The following is a 24,498-nucleotide window of genomic DNA, read 5'->3' as shown; positions in this document are numbered from 1 at the left end:
CACATATGTGCTTCAGCGAACTACAAACAAACCTCGATGTAACGAAATAGTTTATAACGATATAGTTATTCGATATAGCGAAGTGATTGCAGCTAATTACCCTTACAGAGGTTTCCAGTATGCGTACCATGGTGGTACACATACTTGAGCCCCTGTTTCAATACCACAAAAAATTACTGACTCTGGATATATCGCTGCTCTATTCGTCACTGAAAATGAGTTATTTCTCTTTTTCACCCATACTGCATCACTTCCGTAAGCAGCTGTTGCACGTAAGTTGTCGCGCTGCTAAACTCGGCTGTTTCAGTTTCATTTCCGCTCACTGTTCACGGAAGCTGCATTTCGGTATGAGCGAAATGCAGCTGTAACCATGGTTGGCGTTTAAGCATTCATTGTTGTCGATGTGTCAAGCATGACACATTGTATCATTGCATGACATTTAGTATTATTACCAATGTTTGTATCCACGCCTGCTTGGGTCCTGAATGGGCCTGCAGTACTTTATAAACAAATAAATGCTAAGTAAGTAAGTAAATATAACAAGTTAATTTTTATAACAAAGCCAAATGGTGTGACCATTTTAGAGGGAGGTTTTTTAAACAGTGTTGGCGTCTAGCACCGAATGCACCCCGCAATTATTTGAACGAGTCCACGTTCTTTCGTCATAAACTCTATGCAGACGCTGTGAAAGTCCGGCTACACCGATAATGCTTCAAAGCTGCTCGCTTTAGCAAAGCGTTCTATCCTAGCTGCCTGTATATCGTCGAGGCTGTTTCGCCGTGTGCGCATGTCACAGGACTACCCCGTGAATCTGTACCTGCGCGAGAGATGGCTTGATCCAAGGCTGAGCCTGCTTCGTCACGGCGTTAACGAAACGTTCGTTATCAACGGTGGAGACATCGCCGGCCAGCTGTGGAAGCCCGATCTCATATTTGTCAACGTGAAGGCGGCCCGGGTGCAAGAGATCACCGTGCCCACCAGCCTCGTTCGGATATTCCCCGATGGCCACATTCTCTACAGCGTACGGTGAGATCACGCAAGCTTACATCACAACCTCTACTGTTCTCTCCTAACAAAAAAAAAAGGTGGAAGGATCTCATATTGCATTCACCTACGATGACGCGATATCGAAAGCTGCTTTTTTTTTTTTTAGGGGCGAAGCTCCATATAGAGGCACCCGTTCGTCCCTCGTAGACTGTAACAAGTATAACATTTTGACCTCCAAGGTGATGCCGGTGAGAGACTTCTTCTGTGCGGTGTTGAACAATAAAAAATGATGCGCAATGTACATGTCAATGGCTGCTAATGGGGAACGAGAGACAGGAGCATTCGGCTTTTAGTTAAGGCGCAGGCTGCGATCACCATTAGCAGCCATTGGCATGTACATTGAGCACTATCTGACAAGAAAGGGTTGCTACATTATACTCGCTGGGTGTAACCTCCTTAGCTTTAGAAAGCTTTAGCGAGTGTTGAGCCGCAGTGCCATGAATACAATGAACTTGTATATACCACGAATGAACTCGAGGTGGTTAAAAATGGGAAGTAGATACGAAGCGCAAGCCGTAAGAAAGTAAAAGCCGAATGTTCCGCCTCTCATTTCCCATTAGCAGCCATTGGCATGTACATTGAGTACTATCTCACTGAAAAAGTTTGCTACGTCATACTCGCTGGGCGTAACCTCCTTGGTTTTCGAAAGGTTTAGCGAGCGTTCGGCCACAGTGCCATGAATACAGTGAAGTAGTATATACCATGAACTCGAGGTGGTTAAAGGTGGAAAGTGGACCCGAAGCGCAAGCCGTAAGAAAGTGTGCATGTGCCACCTCTCGTTTAGTCCTTGGAATGTCCGCTGGATGGCGGTGCTTCTATATGGGGAATATATGATGAAAAGATGCGAGATGGTGGTACTTGAAGTGTTGAATAGATGGACGAACGGACACATAGACAGATGCATGGATGGACGCATGAATGGACGCAGGGGCGGCTGCATGGACGAACGCAGGGACGGACGCACGAACAGACGCACGCACGGACGGGCTGATCGATGCATGGATGGTCACACTGACGGACGCATGGACGAACGGAAGCAAGAACGAATGGACGGACGAATTCTTCGCCCCACTCTCCATCATTCACTCTGTGGATATGCTGCATTTTTTTTAACAACGCACAGAAAAAATCTCTCACCGGCACCACTTTGGAGGTCAAAATGTTATACTTGTTACATACTACAACGGCTACGAGGGATGAACAAGAGCCGCCATAAGAAGTTTCGCCCCTAAAATGTTTAACGATTTCGAGTACTTCGTACTCAACTATGGGAGAGCACTGAGCCGTCCCGATACACAGAAATCTGCTACCACGTATTTCACTGTTTGCTGACGTACGGTGTCATCGATGTGTGGGAAGAAGAGCGTCAGAAAACAGTCCGCTGATTTTCTACACTTTCCTTCCAACATTTGGAAAAATATATTCAAATAAATGTTTTTGAACTTATACAAAAAAACTACAAGTGATTGCTCTGACACTACGCACGCTCTTTTTATCTAAAAACTAATAATAGACTTTCCTTACCCCTAAAGAAACGTGAAAACGTTCTTTCAGTTTTGACGTTGCGAGCTGGTAAATGAGGTGACCGGAAGGCGTATTTGGCATTGCTGGCTCCGCATCGCACGAAAGAGAGAAAAGAAAGAGTGCGAGGAGGTCGCCAGCGCCAGCGGCAGGATTTCTTACGCGCTATTGGTTCGCCTCTGGAGGTGACGTGAAAGTGACGCGGTTGCTGTACAGAGAAGTGTTTACGGCTGTTCCATCGTGCGGTAGCACCCTCGCCTCCTTCGGTGAATGGGTCGCTACCGTGCGGCGAGGGCGCGAGCGAGTGGGTTTTGATAGGATGGCGATACGATGATTGTTTCAAAAAGCGATGAGGTTGCGACTGCCAACGCAGTGCCTCCGCGACGCCTTCAGCACAGACGGCAGCAAGGCAACTAATACGATGTGTATCATCGATAGAGAAAACAGAAATTCAAAGAGGTAAGTTTGCAAAGTTTGCCTGTTGTATGTTTGCTTTACAAGTGGCTAATAGGCTGGTTTGAAACGTAGCAGTGTTCTGACTTGTCTCTGTGTCTAAGCACCAATGTGACATCTATGGATGCTATTACGCACATAAGACAACAACCTGAAGCTGGCTACACGCCGTGTTTGGAACGAGCATCTTGAACACAAATGCAAGGCTTGCAGGCATAAAGCTCTCATATTACAAAGGTAAACACAAAAGGAACGAGACACTTGTACGGCGTGCGGGACTTTTTAGTGTTTACCAGAGTCCTCGTGATAATTCATACATTAACTTTGAATTCCTTGCCGTATGAAACATGGCAGCAACTTATAAAAGTGCTGGAAACGAACTCGTCAGATCAATGCTTCACAGCTCAGCACATAACTATCCTATCAAACAGCAGCAGTGGCGGCCTTGAAGAATACAGGTATGTTTCTCCAGAACAATCAGCCGCAATCCTTCGGCTGATGAAAAAAAGCAACTTTCGCGAAGTTGTGTACACTACTATGGTAGATTTCAATGTAAAACACAGCGTCTTGCCTTTCGATACAATGTGCGAGCATGCAGCATATCTGTCCGGTAAGTAAATAAGCCCACATGCGTTTCAAACCAATCTACTAGCCACTTGTACAAGAAACAGACAACATGAGAACTTTGCAAACTTACCTCTTTGGATTTCTGATTTCCTTATCCACGATCCACGTCGTATTAGTTGCCTTGCTGTAGCTGGCGAGCCACTCGTGCGCATCACCGTTTGTGCAAAGGTCGACGCGGAGACACTTCACGTCAGATGGGCCTGCCGAACTGGCGTCTATTTCGCACGTAAATTTGCGCGTGGCTGCCATGTCATTCGGTACCGCGTCGTTGACCGAAACGCGCTTCACGTTTGATGTGCTCGCGTCTAATTCAGACGTGAGCGTCTAGGTGGCTGCCATGATGGAATCGCGTTTCTACAAGGGTAGTTGCTAGTGGCCTGGTATGGGACAGAAGCGCGATGCACGTTACCGAACGTTAGATAGTAATTTTGAACTTTAGTGCCCCGCCACGGTGGTCTAGTGGTTAAGGTACTGGGCTGCTGACCCGCATGTCGCGGGATCGAATCCCGGCTGTGGCGGCTGCATTTCCGATGGAGGCGGAAATGTTGTAGGCCCGTGTGCTCAGATTTGGGTGCACGTTGAAGAACCCCAGGTGGTCAAAATTTCCGGAACACTCCACTACGGCGTCTCTCATAATGAAATGGTGGTTTTGGGACGTTAAACAGCACAAATCAATCAATCAATCGAACTTTAGTATGCATGAATCAAAGTTCCCGTATTAAGTTCGCGTATGGCGAAGGGCGTTCATTGAAGAAAACAAAACAAAAAAACAGCCTCTCCTTTGCAACTCTGCGGGTAGCACTGTTCAGCTCAGCTCCTACACGGAGAGGGAAAGAGGGACACAGAAAGGCAGAAGGGAAAGGTAGAGAAAGTGTTGCGACAAGTTGTGGGTGCTTCCGTACGATGAAACAGCCAGAAAAACTCCGCACATTCCATCGCGGGCGCGTGCATGCGTCACCAGCACGTCACCTACAGGCGTGCACGTGACCTACAGAGAGGAACCAATATCGCGTGAGCAATCATGCCGCTGGCGCTGGCGTCCTCCTCGCACTCTTTCTTTTCCCTCTTTCTTGCGATGCGCGGCCAGCAATTCCAAATTCGCGACTGGAAGTCTTCGTGGGGCACAAAGCTTGCAATATTGAATCCATCTATGTTGCGGGAGTGCTATCACCCGTGTAAAGTTGTTTGTGCCTCGCGGCGCACGCATTTCGCACATAGGCCGCATTTCGGGTTTACGACTATCGAGTGCTAGGTGGCGTTGTACTCGCGACCATTTATCACCACCACCACCATCATCATCATGGTTGTTAGAACGGTAACGTCAGCGGTGACGCCTGGCAGTAAGCCTTGTTTGTGGCAGAGGAGAGAGAAGCGGTTCTCTTTGACAGGTGGCTGTTGGCGCGAACGGTTGTCTCTAGCGGTGGATCCCCGGTGCGCAATACCGCGGGTTGCGCAGTGAGGGCCGTGGCGAGTCAAGCGTTGGCGAAGCCGCCTTGTGTGTGTTCTTTTGTTTGTTATGTTTTTGAGTGTTGCGTAATATTGTGTAAGGCAATGTTAGCGTGTAGATCACAATTGATGTATATTAATCCGGCTGACCATATCGTCGTTATAAAAGTAGTTAACGGAATGTGTCTGTTGTTTTGGTTAGTTCCGACCGCGTCTACTGTGTCCGTTCACTCCAAGAGCGTGGCGCTCACCACAGCGAGGCCCCACAATATATACTCGCACACACGCACGAACACACATGCAGTATAATTAAATTGTCTGTATGTATGTCTGTCGGTTCATACGCCCGTCTGTATGTCTGTCTGTCCATTGATCCTGTGAACACTCCAAGTACCACCATCTCGCATCTTCTTATATATTCATCATATACAAGTACCACCATCCAGCGTTCATTCCGAGGACTAACCAGGAAGTGACTACCTGCTGCTACTGCATACATCGGGGAAGCACGAACCGTGGTATGACCTCCTAAGCATGACCCACGCACATGCTTAGGAGGTCACCACCTCACTGTGGGTTAGGATGTTTACGAAATTGCGCCCAATGTGTAGCCACCACGTGTTATAGGAGCCAGTCACACAGGCCATGGTCATGATGCGTTACTTCTTTTTGCTTGCAGAAGGCGACCCCGCCAAATAGGAGCACTGTGAGAAGAAAGTGAAAGATGTAAAAGGCGTATTCGTAAGGCCACCCGATTAGGTGATCGAAACGCAGTGGATAGCATGGCCGGCACGTGTTTTGCGATAGAGTGGTTATGGGCACGACTCCTTTTTTTTTAGAAAAACCACCAAAAGCCCTCATGACGACCCTTTTACATGGGGGACAGACACCGCTTTGTTAAGCAATTCAAACCTTGCGAAAAAAAATTCTGAAAGTAAATGAAGAGAAGCAATGTACAGTAATCATTTCCAAACACAAACATCATGAAACAGCAACCCCATTTATCAGAAAGTAACCTCAGATGACAATAAAAAGCAAAATTAACATACTATAATTATGTGGTAAGTTGAGCATAAAGAAGATTCTGTACTTTACCAAGATTGTGTTCCATGGCGATGTGCGATTCTAATGTGTCCCACGCGGCAGTTGTGCATGGCAAAAATGAATGAGCATAATGTGAAGACTGGCAGTTTGTACGTTTTACTTTATAAGTATGATCACTACCATGGGGACAGATAGCTAGCGGTGACTGAAAGAATTCATCGTAGAGAGAATAATGATGATACAGTTTATGGAACGGTGATAGACTAGAAATTTTTCGGCGAAGTGCGAATTCTCGAACTCAGCTTTCTTTAACGAGGTCACGCGACTGTAGTGGAAATAATTATAAAAAAACAATCACACAGCATGGTTCGGCAGGGCTTCTAGATGGCAAATGCGTATTTTAATTTTGGACGGAGCAACGTTGTGTACGCTACTTTTTAACAGCCTTTTTTTTTCTTTGCCATCTTATCGCTAAATTTCTTGACGTTATTTTTGTAACCGAAACATATACGTGGGTGTTGTCCCACCTCATCATGCTTTCTGTGTTCCCCCTAGGCTGGACCTTCGACTGTCGTGCACATTGGACTTCCAGCTTTACCCCTTCGACACGCAGAAATGTCACATCATTATGCGACCATGTGAGTGCGTTTTTTCTTTCTTTTATTTACTGAGCATATGTAATCGTACGAGTAAATTAACTAGCTTTAACAAAGACGTCTTGCTCACGGTGCGAAATGAGCTGCCGCAGGATTATTCTGACAGACGAAATTTTTCGCGAACAATGAAGGTCCTCGAGTGCGTGTTCAAAAGGCGTTGTTAAAATACTGCCCTATAGACTGCTTAAAAGGCTGCTATACCACCTATAATTTTCTGTTTGTGACGTGGCAGTGTCCTATTAGTAAGGTTCTAGAACATTCACTCCTCTATTTTGTTCGCTTGTTTGTTTGTTTTTGTATGGCTGCACCTCGCTCATCATCCATTTTCCTTTACACTTCCCCCTGCCCCTAGTATAGTTAAGCAAACCAGATGGTTCAAATCTGGTTATCTTTCATCTTTTCCCTAATTTATCTCTCTCTGACTCTTCTAACATTACTCATTCATTCATTCACTTATTGGTATAACATGAGAAACCGACGATCTGACTATGAGACACGCCGCAGAAAATGCTAAAGAAATTTAGATGGTCTGGCGATCGTTGACGTGCTCTGACACCACACTGACTCGGCAGAGAACAACGCATTGCGGTAGATTACGAGACAGTGCAATATTAAAGGAATACACCTACTTGGACAGGTAGCAACCACCATAGCCGAACCACGTGGGTGAAATAACAACAAAGAATAGGGATGGGGTGGAGCACATATGGGAAGCCTTCTGAAATGATGAATGGCAGTTAACCACTATCCCTCAAAAGCAAGTTATAGAACAGCTGCATCTTGCCGGTACTTACATAAGAAGCAGAAGGTTTGCAAAGAGGTTTCGGCTTAAATTGAACACCACGCAGCGAGCAATGGAAAAGAAAGCGATAGGTAAACAGACAGGAAGAGAGCAGAGTGTGGCAAGAAACAAACGGGGAATAAGCAGTGGCGTAACTAGGGGGGGGCAAGGGGGTACAAGTGCCCCGGGCGCCACTAGGGAGGGGGCGCCAAGCCGAGTCCTCGGGTTGGCGCCCCCTGGAAAGGTTGTCAATGTTTTTTTCCGTAAAACCGCCTGGAAGGGGGGAGGGGCGAGGTTGTAATGTACGACTGGAAGTGGGGATGGTGGTGAAGGAAAGGGTTGCCGCAATGGCTTTTGCATCGGGAAAAGGATCCTCTATTTTCATTTTGCTGCGCTACCTCCGTGCCTTCCCATGACCCTCGGCTAAGCTTTGTTTTGTGCTCCGCAGCACTGGGTTAGATGAGTTTCAGCGAACCCCACCAGCCTCCCAAACCACTTACTGAAAGCTTCCCTGAAACCAACCACGTACGTAAACAAAATAAAATAAAAAAGTTCGAATGCACCTTTTTTGAGTAAGAACAGAAAACTCCAACGAAATAGCCGATCGTCCAACGACTAATCGTCCACGCAGCGGCGGAAGGAAGGGCGAATATAATCCGTGACCTCGGCACCAAAGGCTAAACAAAGGCGTTTATTCGCAGAGTTCTCTGGAGGAAAGACGGAGAAAGCGTGACACGACGGCGACGTTTGTTGATTCCCTGCATCGCGGGCGCCAGCAAAGCAATAGAAGGGCGGGGGTCAACGTTTCCCACATGCCATCCACCGCCATGGGCAGGTTCATCCTTTGGCCCAAAGAACACGCACCTGCGAAAAAAGCGCAGAGCGTAGTGTACCCGACAGCATGTGCCGACTGCCCCGCTTCGTACGTTGGAGAAACCAAGAACTTCCCTGAAAGAATGCGGCCGCACAAGGATGACCTCCATCAATGGAACAGCGAACGGAGCGAAACGGCAGAACACTCCGACCAGTTTAACCCCCATACCAGACCCGAGGGCGCGGTGTCTAGCTGGTTGCTTTGTTTTGTACTCACCCTGCATTCCTTGGGATGCACAAATAGCGCGAAAGCTTAGGTACGAGAAACTTGGGCCTGGGAAGCGCCCGTGCCGTCAAGCTTTTTGCAGTGTGGACTGGAAGAGAACAATGACGGGTAAGGGACTTCCGGAAGTTTGAATAAAAAAAGAAAAATACTATACAAAAACGCGGGCGTAGCTCATCGAAATCAGAACTGGTGGCCCTTGGCCTCCGAAATGGCCCGCCGCGCGCCAGTAGGCAATCGCGGAAGCCTACATTAGCGCTTTTAATGGGGGGGGGGGGGGATAATGAGGGGCGCGGAAATATATTTGCCCTGGGCGCCGTCCTATCTAGTTACGCCACTGGGAATAAGTATATCATAGTTGAAACAGAGAAAAAGAAATGAATATGGGCCGGGAGTGTAACACGTAGGCAGGACCACCGCTGGTAGCTGACTAGGTTCTGAGAGAAGGCAAACCCCCTAGGGGGAGACAGACAATTAGTTGTGTAAATGGGATCAAGAAGTTTACGGGCATAACGTGGCAACAGAAAGCACATACCCGGGTCGATTGGCGGAACATGGGAGAGGCTTTTGCTCTGTAGTGGGCGTAGCCCGGCTGAGTGACGATGATGGTGATGATTATGACGATGGTGGTGATGCTAGGCCCTACGTAGCTCTTAGTCAATAAAAGTGAGGAACACTGTTGCAAGAATTAGACATAGGCTTAACACACAAAGTTCCGCGTAATTTCGTAAACATTGCCGCCAAAATACGAAAGCTACACATTCAAGTTCGTGACGTCACGCGCGGCATTTCAGCGCGAATATTAAAAAATGAAACTCTGATCATTTTGTCTCCCATTATAAATTTTTGGTAGCAAAATTAGCGATATTAGAGCTCTAAGAGTACAACTTATCAATCTAAGCCAATCGTTTCGTTCACTTTGGTGGCCCTTTGAGGCCATTTCTCTTTGCAAACGCAGACGCGTACACAGAGAACGAGATCGCCCTGATTTGGAAGGAGGACAACCCGGCGACACTCACGCACCCACTCACTCTCTCCGAGTTCATGCTTGTCGACAGCTACAACACCACATTCATCCAACAGCTGCCAACAGGTTAGACCACTTTTCTCTTACTCTTCAGTAAAACTATAGCACCAAGTATCAGTGTTGTGTTTCTTTCAAGCACCTCCAGCTTTCTTTTAAAAAAAAAGAGGGAGGGGGGTTGTTGAAACAAAACCGGTTCATTATATGTTGTTCTGGTTCAGGTTAAACTATATTGAATACATAGATAGTGGAGCGTTAGTTAAGATATGGACCAAAGAACTGTCAGGATAACTGATCAAACTAATTGAATTGGTTTATTGTAGCAACAGATGGTTTTATTGCTGGGAGCTTAGGGAGCCTACATGAACGGCCGTTTTTAGGGAGGAGACATCTTAATAAGTGCCTTCAAGAAACTCAGCCAAAACTAGAGGGCAACGGGGCACGCTGTTGCCAGCTTCCACCAAATTCAGCATAGTTTTCTGTGTGCCGCCATTTTGGAGCAGCCGCCGCTTCCTCCAGCTACGCGAAGTACGGCGCAACAAAAAGGAGCCGACCTACAACGTTCTATCGGCACGTCAACATCGTGTCGACCACTCATCTGGCATCTGACTGCAGATGCATTTGCGACAAACAGCTAGAATTTAATTCAGCTGGACTATTCAGCATTATTGTAGGGAGGCGACCGAGCATGTATACCTACGTACGGCGTCGGTTCCAAGCCCTTGTAACAATACACAACACCTGGGCTTTTGACAGCGGCGGTTCTCAGGGTCGTGTAAGCGACCCAGTTCTCAAAGTGAGCGCACGAAAAAATTCGCAGCCCACACACAAACACTTGCGACATAATGCTGAGGTTACGCTGACACGAACGCAAGCGTGGCAACAGCTCAGACTAGCGAGCGCGTCTCCGTACGAACGCGCGGACGCGTCCCGTTTGTGGGCTTCCTACTCGCAATGCGTGGACGCAGCAACGACAACTTCGGTTATCTACTCATTCGCGAACACCGCGAAACACATATACGTGTGCCGCAGGAAAAAACAGTGAACGAAACACGCAGTACTCACAGAGCAAATACGAGACGCACTGGTGGGCTCCCAGCCGTCTCGCTTCACTTGGGCCAGCCATAGTTGTCGTCGGCCACGGCTCGCTGGGAAGCGGAACATTCGCACCCCCTTTCTGTTGTGGTTAGTGCAGAGCGGTACGCAGCATCCAGGCATTCTAACCCTATCGGAAAAATTGCCATGGTGGATACTGGAAAACATGGTGGGCGTAGTGGAAATAATAGTGGGCATGGTGGAAATATTAGTGGGCATGGTGGAAAATATGATGGCTATGGTGGGACGTAGTGGAAAATATGGTGGTTATGCCGGGACATACTGGGTGGTATGGTGTACAGATGATGGGTAAAGTGGAAATGATGGTGGAAAGCAGAAGCTAGATAGTGGGCAATAATGGGACACTCTGCCCACCATTGCGATAATGCTGGGAAGCCCTAAGCATATGGTGGGTGGTGCTTAATATGGTGGGCTACATGGTGTACCAAGCTGTGAAACTCTTCCCACCATTGCGATAATGCTGGGAAGCACTAAGCAGATGATGGGTGCTGCTTTTTATGGTGGGCCACATGGTGTACCGAGCTGAGAAGCTCTGCCCAGATCGCGATAATGCTAAGAAGCAGTAAGCAGATGATGGGTGAACTTAAAATGGTGGGCAATTTATATAGTGTACCAAGCTGGGATCTGTACACTACATGTTCTACCACCATGATTTCCACCAAAGGTTAGGCCTTCTGACCGAGCCCGTACAATTGTGTTATCCGTGCTTCCGGGTTTCAGAATACACGATTACGACGATTAAGTATGACAATACAGCGCAGCCATATGGCATCAATTACCCTAAATGAAGCATTTTTCATTGTGTATGGTGTCCGCTCAAGAAGCAACAAACATCGATGCGACGCAATTAAAGCACTCCCAGAGAACGTAATTAAGTGTCTTCTCACCGACAGCCGCCGGTCGCACTCGCCGGCACTTCTCTAGCTTTTGTACGAGAACTCAGACGTGGTAATTCGTGTGCTTGGTGAACCAATATGATAGCGTAATGTTTCCGGCACACTGCATTTGTTTTGGCCAAGCCGTTATGTAGTTGTTGCTTTAGCGAAAGAGCTACAGCATTGCGCTGGCGCGACCGCCCTCTACATTGCGCGAAAAGCATCCCAATACTCAATCAAATAAGTTAGGCGGGCGTATCTATGGAATGAGCCTAGAAGCGTCATAAAGCGTGAGCAGATGTCGCCCTTTAGAACGAGCGCGAAACGGATATTAAACTTGGCAGACCCCGCCGGTAAACTGTTGCTACTCCCCAGTCCACTTGGTTTTTTTTTCTTGAAGTTGTGAATTGTAAAAAAAAAATAGCACTAGTGCCATTAACATAGTGGCAATCGTTACAGGCCGCAGTTGCTTGTGTTTAATAAATGTGCAATTTTTAGTAGCAGGTGTAGATCTTGTCTATGTTGTGTACACGACAAACATAGCTTAAGTTGAACCTTAAGTTTGTATGGCAACTAAGTATTTAACACACACTCAACGTCTTGTTGGTGTGGCGCAGTGGTTAGCGTCTTCGACTTAGAATCCGCAGGTGCAGGTTTGATCCTCTGTGGCACCTTGTTTTTGTTTTTTTACGGGACGGGTGTTTTTTATGTCGTTTTTATAGAATTGTTTTTTATTTTTTGTGGCAGCTCGTCACGGTGATTCTGACGTCATTTCGCGCTCAAGTGTTGACGGCGCTGCAGCACCCACCATGCCCACCACGCGCCATGGTGGGCGTTTCCCACCATTCACCCACTACATTAATCCACTATAATGGTGGGTGGTGGTTTCCACCATGCCCACCATTCGTTTTTTTCCGATAGGGTAAGGCTTCACCGGCAGCGTTTAACACGGTACCGCAACGTTCGACGCCGTATTATTGAGAACTAAACGCAACCGGGCGTAGGCGCAGTGCGGGCACCAAGATGGGGCGACAGCGCGGCGTTGCTGTCTGGCAACATTGTGTTTTGGCGGGCGGCGGTGCGTTGGCGGCATGTAGTGGGTCAAAGGCTGACATCACCCTAAAAACGGCCGTTCATGTAGGCTCCCTATGGGAGCTGGGATTATTGCGGCATCTAGCGGCGCATATCGCAACCACACCTTTCTGCGTGGCCTCAGATTCGCTTCGGCAGGGCGACGACATATCAAAGTTAACACCAAACAATACAGCCGGGCAACCGAACGCCAAAGCACGAAGGCAGCTATACTAGGCACCTAAGTCATGGATTACGTAAGCCCCCTTCATGTAGAAAGTAATGAAACTCTTTTCCTCTCCGGCGCTTTTATCCAACAGGCTGAGCCTCCTCTCCCTACAGGCCGAGCGTCCTTAGTATCCTCTATCAAACGGCTGCCGTGCTGTTTGATCCGCCGCCGGCCCCGTAGCCCGAGTCTCCCCCACATTCGTATTGCTGCATGTATAATACCAGCCTCCTGAACCATGCGCGTGTGTGCCCGACGAAGAGAACGAGGATGATTTGTGGGGTTTAGCGTCCCAGCCTATAAAATGAGACCCCTAATACTGCTGGAAAGAGAAGCGTTGCGTTTGTGTCTGGGTCTACCAAAGTTTGTTGCAAATAACGTGTTGTATATGGAAGCTCGCCTACCTTCTCTGCTAAATAGGTTTAAAATTCTTACTGTGCAAGCATTCTTAAAGATATACAGTTCGCACCAAAGACTCTCATTTTACGCTTTCATTCAAGAACCGACTTTATTTTTCGAAACCCATTGGTCGCGACTACACACCCCGCAAATAGTATTTGCACAAGCGCTACTAAACCAACTGAATGTAAAAATTAGACATATTGGTTTAATACACAACCTAAAGTCAATGCTTAGCATACAATTCGATGATATATTTCCGCATAACGCGAAACAATTGGCATATAGGTATTTAAATGACCAGTTAGCAGATTATCTAGCCCACCTAGAGATAAGCAATATCATAGCGACTGATGCATCTGTGTCAAAAGAAAAGGCTGGGGTTGGCATCTTCTCTCCTTCTTTGGACTGGTCCTTTTCGATTCGACTCCCAGATTATACCCCGGTATTCATGGCAGAATTATTGGCCATTGTTCTTGCCCTACGCAAATTACCCTCAAGCGAATCATTAGCAGTTATCATTACAGATTCATTATCAGTTTGTAATGCACTTTCTGCGGCTGTAAATTCAGAGCTCACGAATACGTTTCGGCATTTAGTACCGAAAAACGTAAAAAAACTGCATTTGCTATGGGTACCAGGCCACCGCGGATTATATTTGAACGAAATGGCGGACTCTTTAGCAGCAGTATCCCTGGGTGGGCCCACCATCCCAGTTTTGCCAGATACGGCTTACGTAACCGCGCTAAGGTTCCGAAATGCTTGCCTGCAATGGGGAAAAGGTAATTTGGATAAATTCAAAGATTTCGAGCATTTGAGCTATTGCTGGAATAAACAGTGGTGTGTATCTCGCCAGTTAGAGGTCACTTATACCAGATTGCGCTGTGCAGTTCCACAACTAAATTATTACCTTAATAAAGCTCAGCTCAAGGCGTCACCATTATGCATTTGGTGCAACGAAATTGAAACAATTGAACATTTCTTTTTATTCTGTCATCGTTATTCTTATCAGAGAAAAAGATTTTTAGTAGCCCCATTACAAAAGCTAGGAATACAAGTAAATTTACCAGTAATTTTATCATTTGGCGGAACTTCATTTGGTTACTGCCACAGGGATGTATGCTCCGCTGTGTTTGATTACATCAACGCAACTAAAAGATTACCATGCTAGTGAACCACTACCTTTTCAGATCTTTAGTTTATAATTCGTAGTTATGTCTTTCAAAAACAAAAGATGGTTTGACCGCTTGCTCAGCACACATTTTTGTTTTTTGGTAGTATTATTTTAAGCTTCTTTTTCAGATTGGCTTCATTTTCAGTTTAGTTTCATTTAAGTATCCTGCCGCCCGGTTCTTGGCCCATCCCCCTTTGTGGGTAAGCGCCATCCATCAGAGGTCATCAGCATCAGCATCAGCGTCCCAAAACCACCATATGATTATAAGAGACGCCGTAGTGTAGGGCCCCGGAAATTTCGACCACCTGGTGTTCATTAACGTGCACCCAAATCGGAGCACACGGACCTACGGCATGTCCGCCTCCATCGGAAATGCAGCCGCCGCAGCCGGTATTACATCCCGTGACCTGCGGGTCAGCAGCCGAGCTACTAGACCACCGCGGCGGGGCGACGAAGAGAACGAACACCTCCCGCTACTCGCTCTCCGAGCTGAACCGGTCAGCTGAACGACCGCGGTTGTAAATGTACCTCGTGAATTGTCTACGGTGCAAGTGCCGCGTCATTCAATTGGCGTAACAATATCAAAAATGCTATGTCACGATGATAAAGCGCATGACGTTTGTGACCGGGAAGAGCCTGAAGCAAGGTGATCAATCACGCGACGAATGTACGCGAGCTAAATGTGCGGAAGAAAGCAACACGGCCCGCGAAGCGCAAGCCGGGAGAGGAGGACGCTGCAGCGCGGCAAAACTTAAAAGAGGATACTTTCAAACAATTTTCAGGGAATTCATGATTAGGGTCAGCTTCAATTATTTTTTGCCTTTTCACCCTTCGTGTCGCGCTGAGCATGCAACGATTCCAAAACGTTGCACCAGCGTTCGAGATGATGACTTTCGCAACGCGCATTCGTGCATAATATATCGCCGAATTACAGCAAATTAAAGCCTCTGCAACTTTCAGGGAACTTCACGGTTCTCCAGTACACGTTTGTGCTACGACGTCTGCGTGGATACCACCTCATTTACGTGTACCTTCCCAGCAGTCTGATTGTTTGCGCGTCGTGGATTTGCCTCTGGCTAAAGGTGAGTGAGAAAGAAACCTTCCGCGTGAACAAGCGCTTCCATGAGCAGGGCTCTATGTCACTATTTCTGAAGCTGGTTTGATTGCACATCCTGCGGAAGTGTCACGCCTATATTACCATATTGTCAACAGCCCCGTGATTTGTGCACAAGGTGATCGTGAAGCTAAACACATAAAGTACAAAGCGCTCAGACTTGTTACTCTTATGACGCAAAACATTGACATGCACCGTCAGAATAACTGGCATTAATATGTTGCAAGCTGCAAGTTTTGGCCCAGATCAAAACATTTGAACTGCAGTTTATAATGATTGCATGTGGGTTGAGAAAATCCAGAATCACCCTCGTACTACTTCACTACGCCAGGCGATAGCAGCAGCCTTTATAGGAAAAAAAAACTGAAACAAGGCTCCTGGCGCAAAGTACTGTCTTTGCATTTGCACGTTTTTGCATTACCCACACCATAACTTGGCGGGTCAGGCTAAATAAGCGGTTAGTTTAATGACCGTCTTCAAAGCACTCAATATTGCACGAATATTTCAATTTGTGCACCCAACTGGGTAAAGCCCTACGCGTTTTTTTCTGTTTTTGTTTTGATTTTGTAGAATAGCGAAAATCCTGAAGCGCAATTCCTTGAAGAATGCATGTACTAACCATGATTTATATGACAACTAAACGATCACAACGCCGCGGTTTCCTTTAAGAGTTTCCGTAAGAAACTGTGCGCTTCCGAGCCCTTATATCGAAAACTTCCAACTGTCTTCGAACGGGACCGGACACCCACCTCTGGGTGGCGTAATTCGTAATGCCGTGATGCACCTTCATACAATGTGCCCTAACGCACAGGTGGAGATACCTCAAGCCCGAGTGGCCCTGGGAGCGGTGACGATGCTGACGCTCGTGTCTCTGGCGAGCAGCGTTCGCACCACCATACCGCGGGTGGCGTACGTGAAGGCCATCGACGTGTGGTACGCCACCTGCATCATGTTTGTCTTCGCCTTGCTTAGCGTGGCCACCTGCACACACTACCTCGTACGGGTGCGCCTCAGGCCGCTCTGCGTGCGACGCGTGGACCACTGGGTCGTCGACATCTATCAGGTATGCACAATGAACTGTGATAAGTACGACGCTTTATTTATTTATGGAAATGCTTCCACTGAGCTGTCCTAGCACAGCAAGTATGCTGCCTTGAGTTTCCAGCAAGCCCAAGCCGCCAAGATAGCTTGTGCCCTAGCCAGCTGCTTAATAATCGTTTATGACTCGTTCATGTGAAAGTACTAAACGTTTCTTACGCAAGAGACTGGCATACGCTAATGCGGCGATGGAGCGAACCACAATATTTCCTCGACCCAGTGTTCTAATGGCATGCAGTACTTGACCACTCACCGGAAAGAAGGTCGCGGCATGAAATCCCGGCCGCGAGGACCGCATTTTGATAAATTAAAATTGTTATTGAGGTCCCTTCGGTAAGATTTAGGAGAACGTAAAGAACGAAATTTTTGTAACCATGAACTACGACGTCTATCTTCATCATATTTGGGGGCATAAATTTTTCCGAGAAATTATTAAATTGAATAGTATGCCCCATTAGTTGAAATCGCGGGAGAAACCTGAAAAGGTTTGACAAAGCGCGTAATCAAAGAACAATTCAATATCTAAATGAGCCGAACTGCCCACACTGTAAAACAGAGGTCCCGTCTGGTCTCCTCTGGTCAGGCCATACCAGTCATAGCTTCGAATACAATAGCAGAAAGCCACGATAAATGCGAATATACCATGGAGTGACCTCATTCATTCTCCTGTGCGACTGCGGCAATGTGTCGGACGTAGAAGCAAAATGCGAACGCAGGCTGCTCAATCAGAGTAAACGAAATGAAAATAGACAAGTTAAGAAGTGTCGCCTTCATGACCGGATGATGTTGGCTTGAAAGCGAAGACGAGAAAGGCATTATGAGAACGAACGTGGCACAACGGCTCTGAATAGCGAGCTCCATGGACTCAACCTCGCTCTCAAAAGCTCTCTGTGTTTGCGTCCACACGTGCGTGTATTTTATTCTTTGCACAACATGGAAAACATATTTCGAAATGGAAACATGCCCTAACCAAACATAAACATGCGTACTCCATAATCATGGTGGCTCGCCACCATAGTATATGAAAAAAACATTTCGAGTAATCCCCTGTTTTGACTGACCTAAACATAAACTGCAAATAAAATATGTTCTACAGTATTCACCTATTGAAACATGACATCAACACTTCATTATGAAAACTCTTACGCCATTTACCTTGAGATAACCAGGGCACGTCGCTACCAATGTCGACCCCAAAGTTAATGTCTGCTCTAATGTAAATATTCGAGTCAAAATTGCAGAGATATGGTAGGCAGTGAATACGGTCCAAGCGAAAATATACGTGCATTAACAAGCCCTAAATGGTCGCGTTTCAATTCGTTCAAAATATATACACTACTTCGATCGGCAAGAACCACATGCGTAAAGCTATTGAGACAGAAGCAGCGGAAATGAGCCTGGCGTTTAGATAAGACGTTGTGTTTTAATGCGAATAATAACGATCCAGAAAAAGATGCTCACCGCATGACCTGCATGCTCGGGCTTAGCATATCCTTGAACTTCGTCGTGCATGATAGTGCGTTGACTCATCTCGTGCATCAGTTCCTTCTTCCGAAAGAATAACACTCAAGACACCGGGACTCTCAAACGTAGATGTCACCCTTGTACACACATCGTGCATGGTTGCTGCTCCAGAAGAAGCGAACAAGCACCGAGTTCTTCCACGCGCACTACGTTTTTTTGAAGCATGCGGAGTACGAAGCGATGAAGGCTTGCGATGTCATTTTTGTGGTGGCTCATCTTGTGGAATGCACTAGTGTCACTTGCACCATCGTAGCACACTTCTGCACGCAGTGACGCTCTTCTTTACCCCTGAGCTGAGCCACCTATCTTGTACGCGCGCAAGTTGCAATATTTCGACACTCTTCACTTGGAGCACACCAGACGCGGCTCGGCGCCGTGCACACGGCTGAGGCATTTTCCAAGCCACCCATGCGTGAACAGCGCTACAATGCTGCTTTCAACAGCGCCGGTTAGGTTGCCGGAATTTCGCGGCATGCTTCGTGTCGCGAGTTAGCCTGCGCACATCGTGCCTTATCTAGAAAACGTTGAACCAAGGGGCAGCGTCATCGCCGTGTGTTAAGCAGTCGGTCTTGAATTCACTTGGCTCGGTCAATCGTCGCTATAGTTACGCCGGCCACGAAACGAGCAAGATTGATTCAGATATCATCCAGCGCAAGCCGATAACGCTCTGCGGCGGTTTATCGCTCAGGATGACAATACAAAGAAAAGTACTGAACACGTTTGAGTTACGCGTGCAGCTGGCTTTGCGCTGAAAATGCGTGAAAAAACACGTCGCCGTTTTTTAACGTGTTTTTCGAAATAAGTGCCAAACTAGTAAAAGCTGCAACACTTCTTGCTGGACGGGTCCATTCGTTATACTCATTAATTAGCCGATCTACGCACGATCACATAAAGAACACATCGGCTTACTGGAGCTCACCTATGAATCACAACTCCGTGAAATCAACTTCACCTGCATCGGATAAATGAGGCGCGAAGTGACAACGACGTCAATAACGTTTACAAATGTCACGTTCGTTTTCCAGCAGTCGCCATTGAGGGCGTCTGTTGGGTAGCACGTCTCCAAAACGGTCTTCTGAAGAACTAATGTCATTGGCGGCAAGGTCGACATTTTACCGCGTAACTATCTACGCCCAGTGTTACCATTCTATAGCAGTAGCGGCCGCCGTCACGTGACCTGAGGAGCGAGGGTGAGGCTCGGCGGAAAGGGCTGCGCTTCACCGATAATGGCGAGAGAAAGGCTCGGACGGAGGGGTTGAAGATGACGAGCGTTGTTGAACGCTCACTCGGATGGGAAGAAAGGAGAATAACGAAAGCAGTGATGCTCCCGAAGACTTTGGTTTGGAGAACTTTCAGAACATGTAATTTTGCATATTAGAGCACTTTGGAGCCGCTAATTGCATACCTTGAGTACAATTTATAGAGAAGGTTGCATTTACATTCAGGCACCTGAATAATGATTCCGCTTTTATGTAGAGTTAGAAATATTTAGATTCTTTGCAAATCTCATCAAGAAAATCATCTCAGAAGCATTATATAATTCACTCAATATTGCAAAAATAAAAGCGTCATGCACTTAGTTGAGTGTCCTGAAATAACCTCGTCAGCAATATTTTTCTAAAGTAACCAATAACCAAACTGCTGGATACTGAAAATCTTACTTATAGAAATAACACTGGGAACAAATTAATGTGTTTAGCAGAAGCGTTAGACGAACGCCGCAACATACAGCAGTGTCTCAGTGCAGAGTCACAATGTAGCTAATACCTTTAAGTCAACTGAAAGGCAAAAGCCAGAATCGTGGGTTTTTTTTTTTCGATCAATTGTAATACAAGGCGCAACTTGACATCCCTCAGCTAGGCTGAGAACGCAAAGTTCGTTCTACACGCCTTTCGCTCCCTCTGAGGCATCTCTGTGCTGTAGCAAGAGCATTCCTGCAGTCCTTGTAGGTCATTTCTTACGCATTCAACGAGGGATTACATGGATGAGACAAGAAACTTCGCTTTCCTTTTAAAGCAAAGCTGGGGCGCGATTCTCGATGTGTCCACCTTGTGAACTGTCCACTTCGGCCTCGACTGACAGGCTGGAGGTCGGCGAGCTGGGTGCCTCATGTTTCAGGTAATTCTCCCGCAACGTAGTTTTAACGTCACGAAGCTTTGGCAACTAGGAACACAAATGAGATGAACAAAATGCGTTCCGTCGCAGCGAATGCTGTCCCCAGAGCTCCACTTTTGAATGCACATTTCGGAGTCCATTCACGATCTCTAATCTCTTCAGCCCTTGAATCAGGTTTAATGTGGCTGCCCGCCTGACGAACCTAGAAAGTTGGTATACAATTCTTGCATCATTTTCCAAACATCCCAACACTTTAATACGTAAGTTGATACCTGTCAAGTTTGTTTAATGGTCCTGGTACTAAACATTTCGTCCACTTTATTTCTCATTACACTGGAAACGTGCTGGCGGGTTCGGTGCGTCGAAGTGGTCAAGAGCGTCATCCAAGAATCTTTTAATCCTGCTTGGCCCCATCACGCACTACGCCGAAGTGGACATGGTGGACACATCGACGTTTTCGTGCCAAAAACCCCTGGTTCTCTCTAGGGAGCAGGCAAAAAAATCACAGCATATTTACGGAGTGATTGATGAGTAAGGTTAAGCGTCCGTCTGTGCATACATTCATGTGTCCATCCGTCCGTGAGTGCTTCCGTCCGTCAGTATATGCTTATGGTGCGGCTCGAGGATTGTTTTTCCTTACCTCACAATAAAGAATGTCCGTCCATGCGTCTGTCCATCTAGTGAACACTCCAAGTACCGCCGTGTCGCATATTTTCACCATGTATTGATTGTACACAAGTTACCGCCATCCAGCAGACATTCCAAAGACTAAACAAGAGGTGGCTACCTACTGTTACGATGACGACTACTACTACTACATACATCGTGGACGCACAACCCACAGCTCAAGGAGCTTCGCCCCTAAAATTTAGACATATTGAACGCTAACAGCCTGGTCATTCACAGCAATGACTTACATACCAAACTGGCCTCCACAAGGTCATTTCTGTGCTGTGAGCTAAACAGGTTCTTTGGTTGCAAAGTGGAATGGCTCACAATTAAAAAAATTAACAGCAAAGCTGTGGGTAGCTTGTGCTCCAATGTGCAAAACTCCTCAATTGTATATGAATAACAGAGATTGGGCGAGCACCACTACCATGCGCACCATGAAGCGTTAACGAAAAAGCTGCTCGGCGAAGGGGATCAAAAGCACGTGTATAGAGAGAAAGAGAAATATACAGAAAAATAAAGCGAATAGATAAAAAGTACAGAGACAAAAGAAGACGTAGAAAAATTGAGGAACAAAGCACACCAAAAAATGAGAAAAAACAAACAGAGCAAGACAGAAAGAGAAAATAAGAAGAAATAATGGGATAGAATAAGGAAACGATAGAGAGAAAGAAAGAGCACGGAAGACAAAGAGAGAGGAAGAAATAAAAGAAAGCGATACAGCAATGAGGTAAAAGAAACAGGAAGAGATAGAAAGATAGATAATAATAAAAAAAAGAGACATGGCTGGTACCTCTATCATAGGAATCTGCATAAGACTAAAGTGAAACGTTTTCACAGACGCAGTTGATTGCTTATAGTGCGTTAACCCTTGTGTAGTTTCCCCCATGCAGCCTTGCTTGATGTGGACCAAGCCACGTTGACGTTTAGCAGCGCATCTCCACCCTGACAACTAACACCTATGATCTCAATTTAATATTTGCAGAAGCTGAAGTTTTAAGCATATACCTAAACACCATGTATGGGGAATCCCACGCCAAATCGCAAATTTATGATTGATATGTGGAGTTTAACGTCCCAAAACCACTATATGATTATGAGAGATGCCGTAGTGGAGGGCTTTAGAAACTTCGACCACCTGGGCTGGGCGTGTCGCCACCTTATGGATACCGCTATCACAGGACACCTATGTGAACCTTCTTGAAATGCTTGGATCATGCAAAAAAAAAAGTACGATAGAGTGTCTATTCAGTCTTTGTTTGCCGATTGACAACACAGCCATTATCAGACCACATAACAAATCTGGAAAGGTTTGCTGCGATTAACATGTAGACCACATCACACAAATTGAATTGAGTAACATGGAAATGAAGTTTTGATACTATAACCCAAAAGCGACAATTGACGCCAAAGTCTCATTCACAATGGCTCATTCTTACAGAGGCTGATTTATGGACGCCGCACAGACCCGTTCCTGCTGACCATGGACAAGGATCACAAGCTGGAATTGCACCGCAGTGTCAAAATGTCTCAAGCTTTTGAAAGGGTGGCCCGATACATGTTTCCCATCATGTTTGGGTTTTTCAACATTGTCTACTGGTCATTCTACGTTGAGAGGTCCTATTATCCCTGACAAGCCACTTTTCTCACATGAACAAGAAATTTAGCCACAATCTCTGCTCTTGAAGGTGGTGTGTTATCTTGAAAAGCATGGCAAAAGCTGACCTATCCCCCATCACAATTTCTTTTTCAGTGAAACAACATAATAAGCAAATTAGTTCTGTGGAAACCCGCGAGGTGGTGGAAGAGTTAAGAAAGGAAAAGAAGACAACCACCTTTTCCTTAACCCTTCCACCGCCTCATTTGCAATACTTGTGTCTATGTGCTTCGACTTGTCGATGCATTCGCCCTCACACTACCAATCGCTAGCTTCCCTATTACGTAGCTCAATTGGCAGAGCGACCTAACTGGAAAGGCGTTTGTCCCGGGTTCAAACACCAGACCAGGACAAATTTTTGGGCAACTAAGCAGCTTTTCTTTCGGAGAAATTCGTGCGGATTTTCTTGTGGTTTCATGCTACATACATACAGGTGGTTGCCTTTTTTTCCCTTTCTTAGCATACTGCAATGCTAGTTGTGAAAACATTCTTACATGTTTTTGTTTACCAAGCATGGAGCTTATGTGATCTTCGTTGAATATAATACCTACTCATATCTTGAATCCTGTGAGCCAATTTTTCAAAGGCTTTTTGGGAGAGCCCACAAAATATGAAATAAAACCATGACGCTGCGCTCATATGCTGCCTCACTGCAGTACTAGGAAGGACTTTTCCAGCTAAACAAACGGTGTGTCAAGCGTGGTGAAATAAGCAGTCAAAGCTCTAGACATTGGTTTCCACATGCATCAGCATTTTTGACAGCGACGAATGGTAGTGATGTGCTGTCGTCCCTAATAGGAGGTAGATTGGCAGGCATATCATAGTTGTTTTTCACTAAGCACAGTTCAGAGCGCTGCAGTATAGTAGCAGATGAAATTGCAAGTTGAAAGGGTTTGTGCAAAGGGCAACAATATTTATATTCTACTAAATCCGTGCAGTGCACTTTATTATGAGGCTTTGCGAAGAAGTTCACCCGGAGCTAATGCTTGTTTGTGGACTAGCTGGTTTTAAGCATTGTAAAGGAAAAGAGCGCAAGAAGACAGGGAGGAACCCTACCACACTCATGTGTGTGGGCCCTTTTCCGTCTGTCTTCTGCAATGATGGGGCTAAATAGCCTACCACACTTGTCAGCCAGTATATATATATATATATATATATATATATATATATATATATATATATTAGGAGACAGACATCTTCGACGCGCTCACACTTTCATGTCATTTTTCATTTTCATACACACAGTACTTGTTCAACAGCACAAAAAAAGGGCAGTCAGTTCTAACCAGCATGCACTTGGACAACACGTATATGTTTGTTATGTATGATGCATGAAATCATATTGCCACATTGAATATGCAGCACCAAGAGAACAACGAAGAACACGAGCAGCAGGAGAAAAAAGAGGAGGTTCTCTTCCGATCAGTTTGCCAGTGTTCTGGTACAATTAAAGTGGGTTTCCTGTATTTAACTGCTGGTGTTTCTGCATTGTGACAATATTACACGCAACACTTTTTACACTTTCCCTCACAACTTTCCACATGACTACAATTATGTTGATGGCAGCCTCCTCAACAGTAAATATTTTAACATTGAATGAAATTTTTATGACTTAAACAGCTCACAAAGAATTCAGTTTTCAAATGCAAAGCACTCCTTCAGGAACCAAAGGTATTTTGAGCACTTATATCTACTTATTTTAGCTTCTCACTGAGCTCTAGTCCACTGCTTTATTCGTCGCCACTTTGCAAGCTGCCTCCATCAC

The 24,498-nt window shown here is 46.1% G+C and overlaps 1 protein-coding gene across 1 annotated transcript; it reads left to right on the top strand.

The window, feature by feature from the left end:
• The first annotated feature begins 6,659 nt into the window (after positions 1–6,659).
• LOC119172828 (glycine receptor subunit alpha-2) lies at positions 6,660–22,709 on the top strand. The gene is made up of 5 exons (XM_075893157.1): positions 6,660–6,776; positions 9,630–9,764; positions 15,517–15,638; positions 16,482–16,733; positions 22,518–22,709. Exons 1-5 carry the CDS (start codon positions 6,767–6,769, stop codon positions 22,707–22,709), a joined length of 711 nt encoding a protein of 236 aa, XP_075749272.1. The 5' UTR covers positions 6,660–6,766.
• The last annotated feature ends 1,789 nt before the right edge of the window (positions 22,710–24,498 follow it).

This window comes from Rhipicephalus microplus, chromosome 4, assembly GCF_043290135.1.
Source record: "Rhipicephalus microplus isolate Deutch F79 chromosome 4, USDA_Rmic, whole genome shotgun sequence".
In the NCBI taxonomy this organism is placed as follows: Eukaryota; Metazoa; Arthropoda; class Arachnida; order Ixodida; family Ixodidae; genus Rhipicephalus; species Rhipicephalus microplus.
Note: the sequence above shows the minus strand (reverse complement) of the source record. Positions and strands in the feature narration are given on the sequence as shown.

Excerpts from the sequence above, each read along its gene's own strand:
- LOC119172828 (XM_075893157.1), top strand. Across the intron at positions 9,765-15,516 it reads CATCCAACAGCTGCCAACAG|GGAACTTCACGGTTCTCCAG; the intron begins GTTAGACCACTT and ends TGCAACTTTCAG. Across the intron at positions 15,639-16,481 it reads GGATTTGCCTCTGGCTAAAG|GTGGAGATACCTCAAGCCCG; the intron begins GTGAGTGAGAAA and ends CCTAACGCACAG.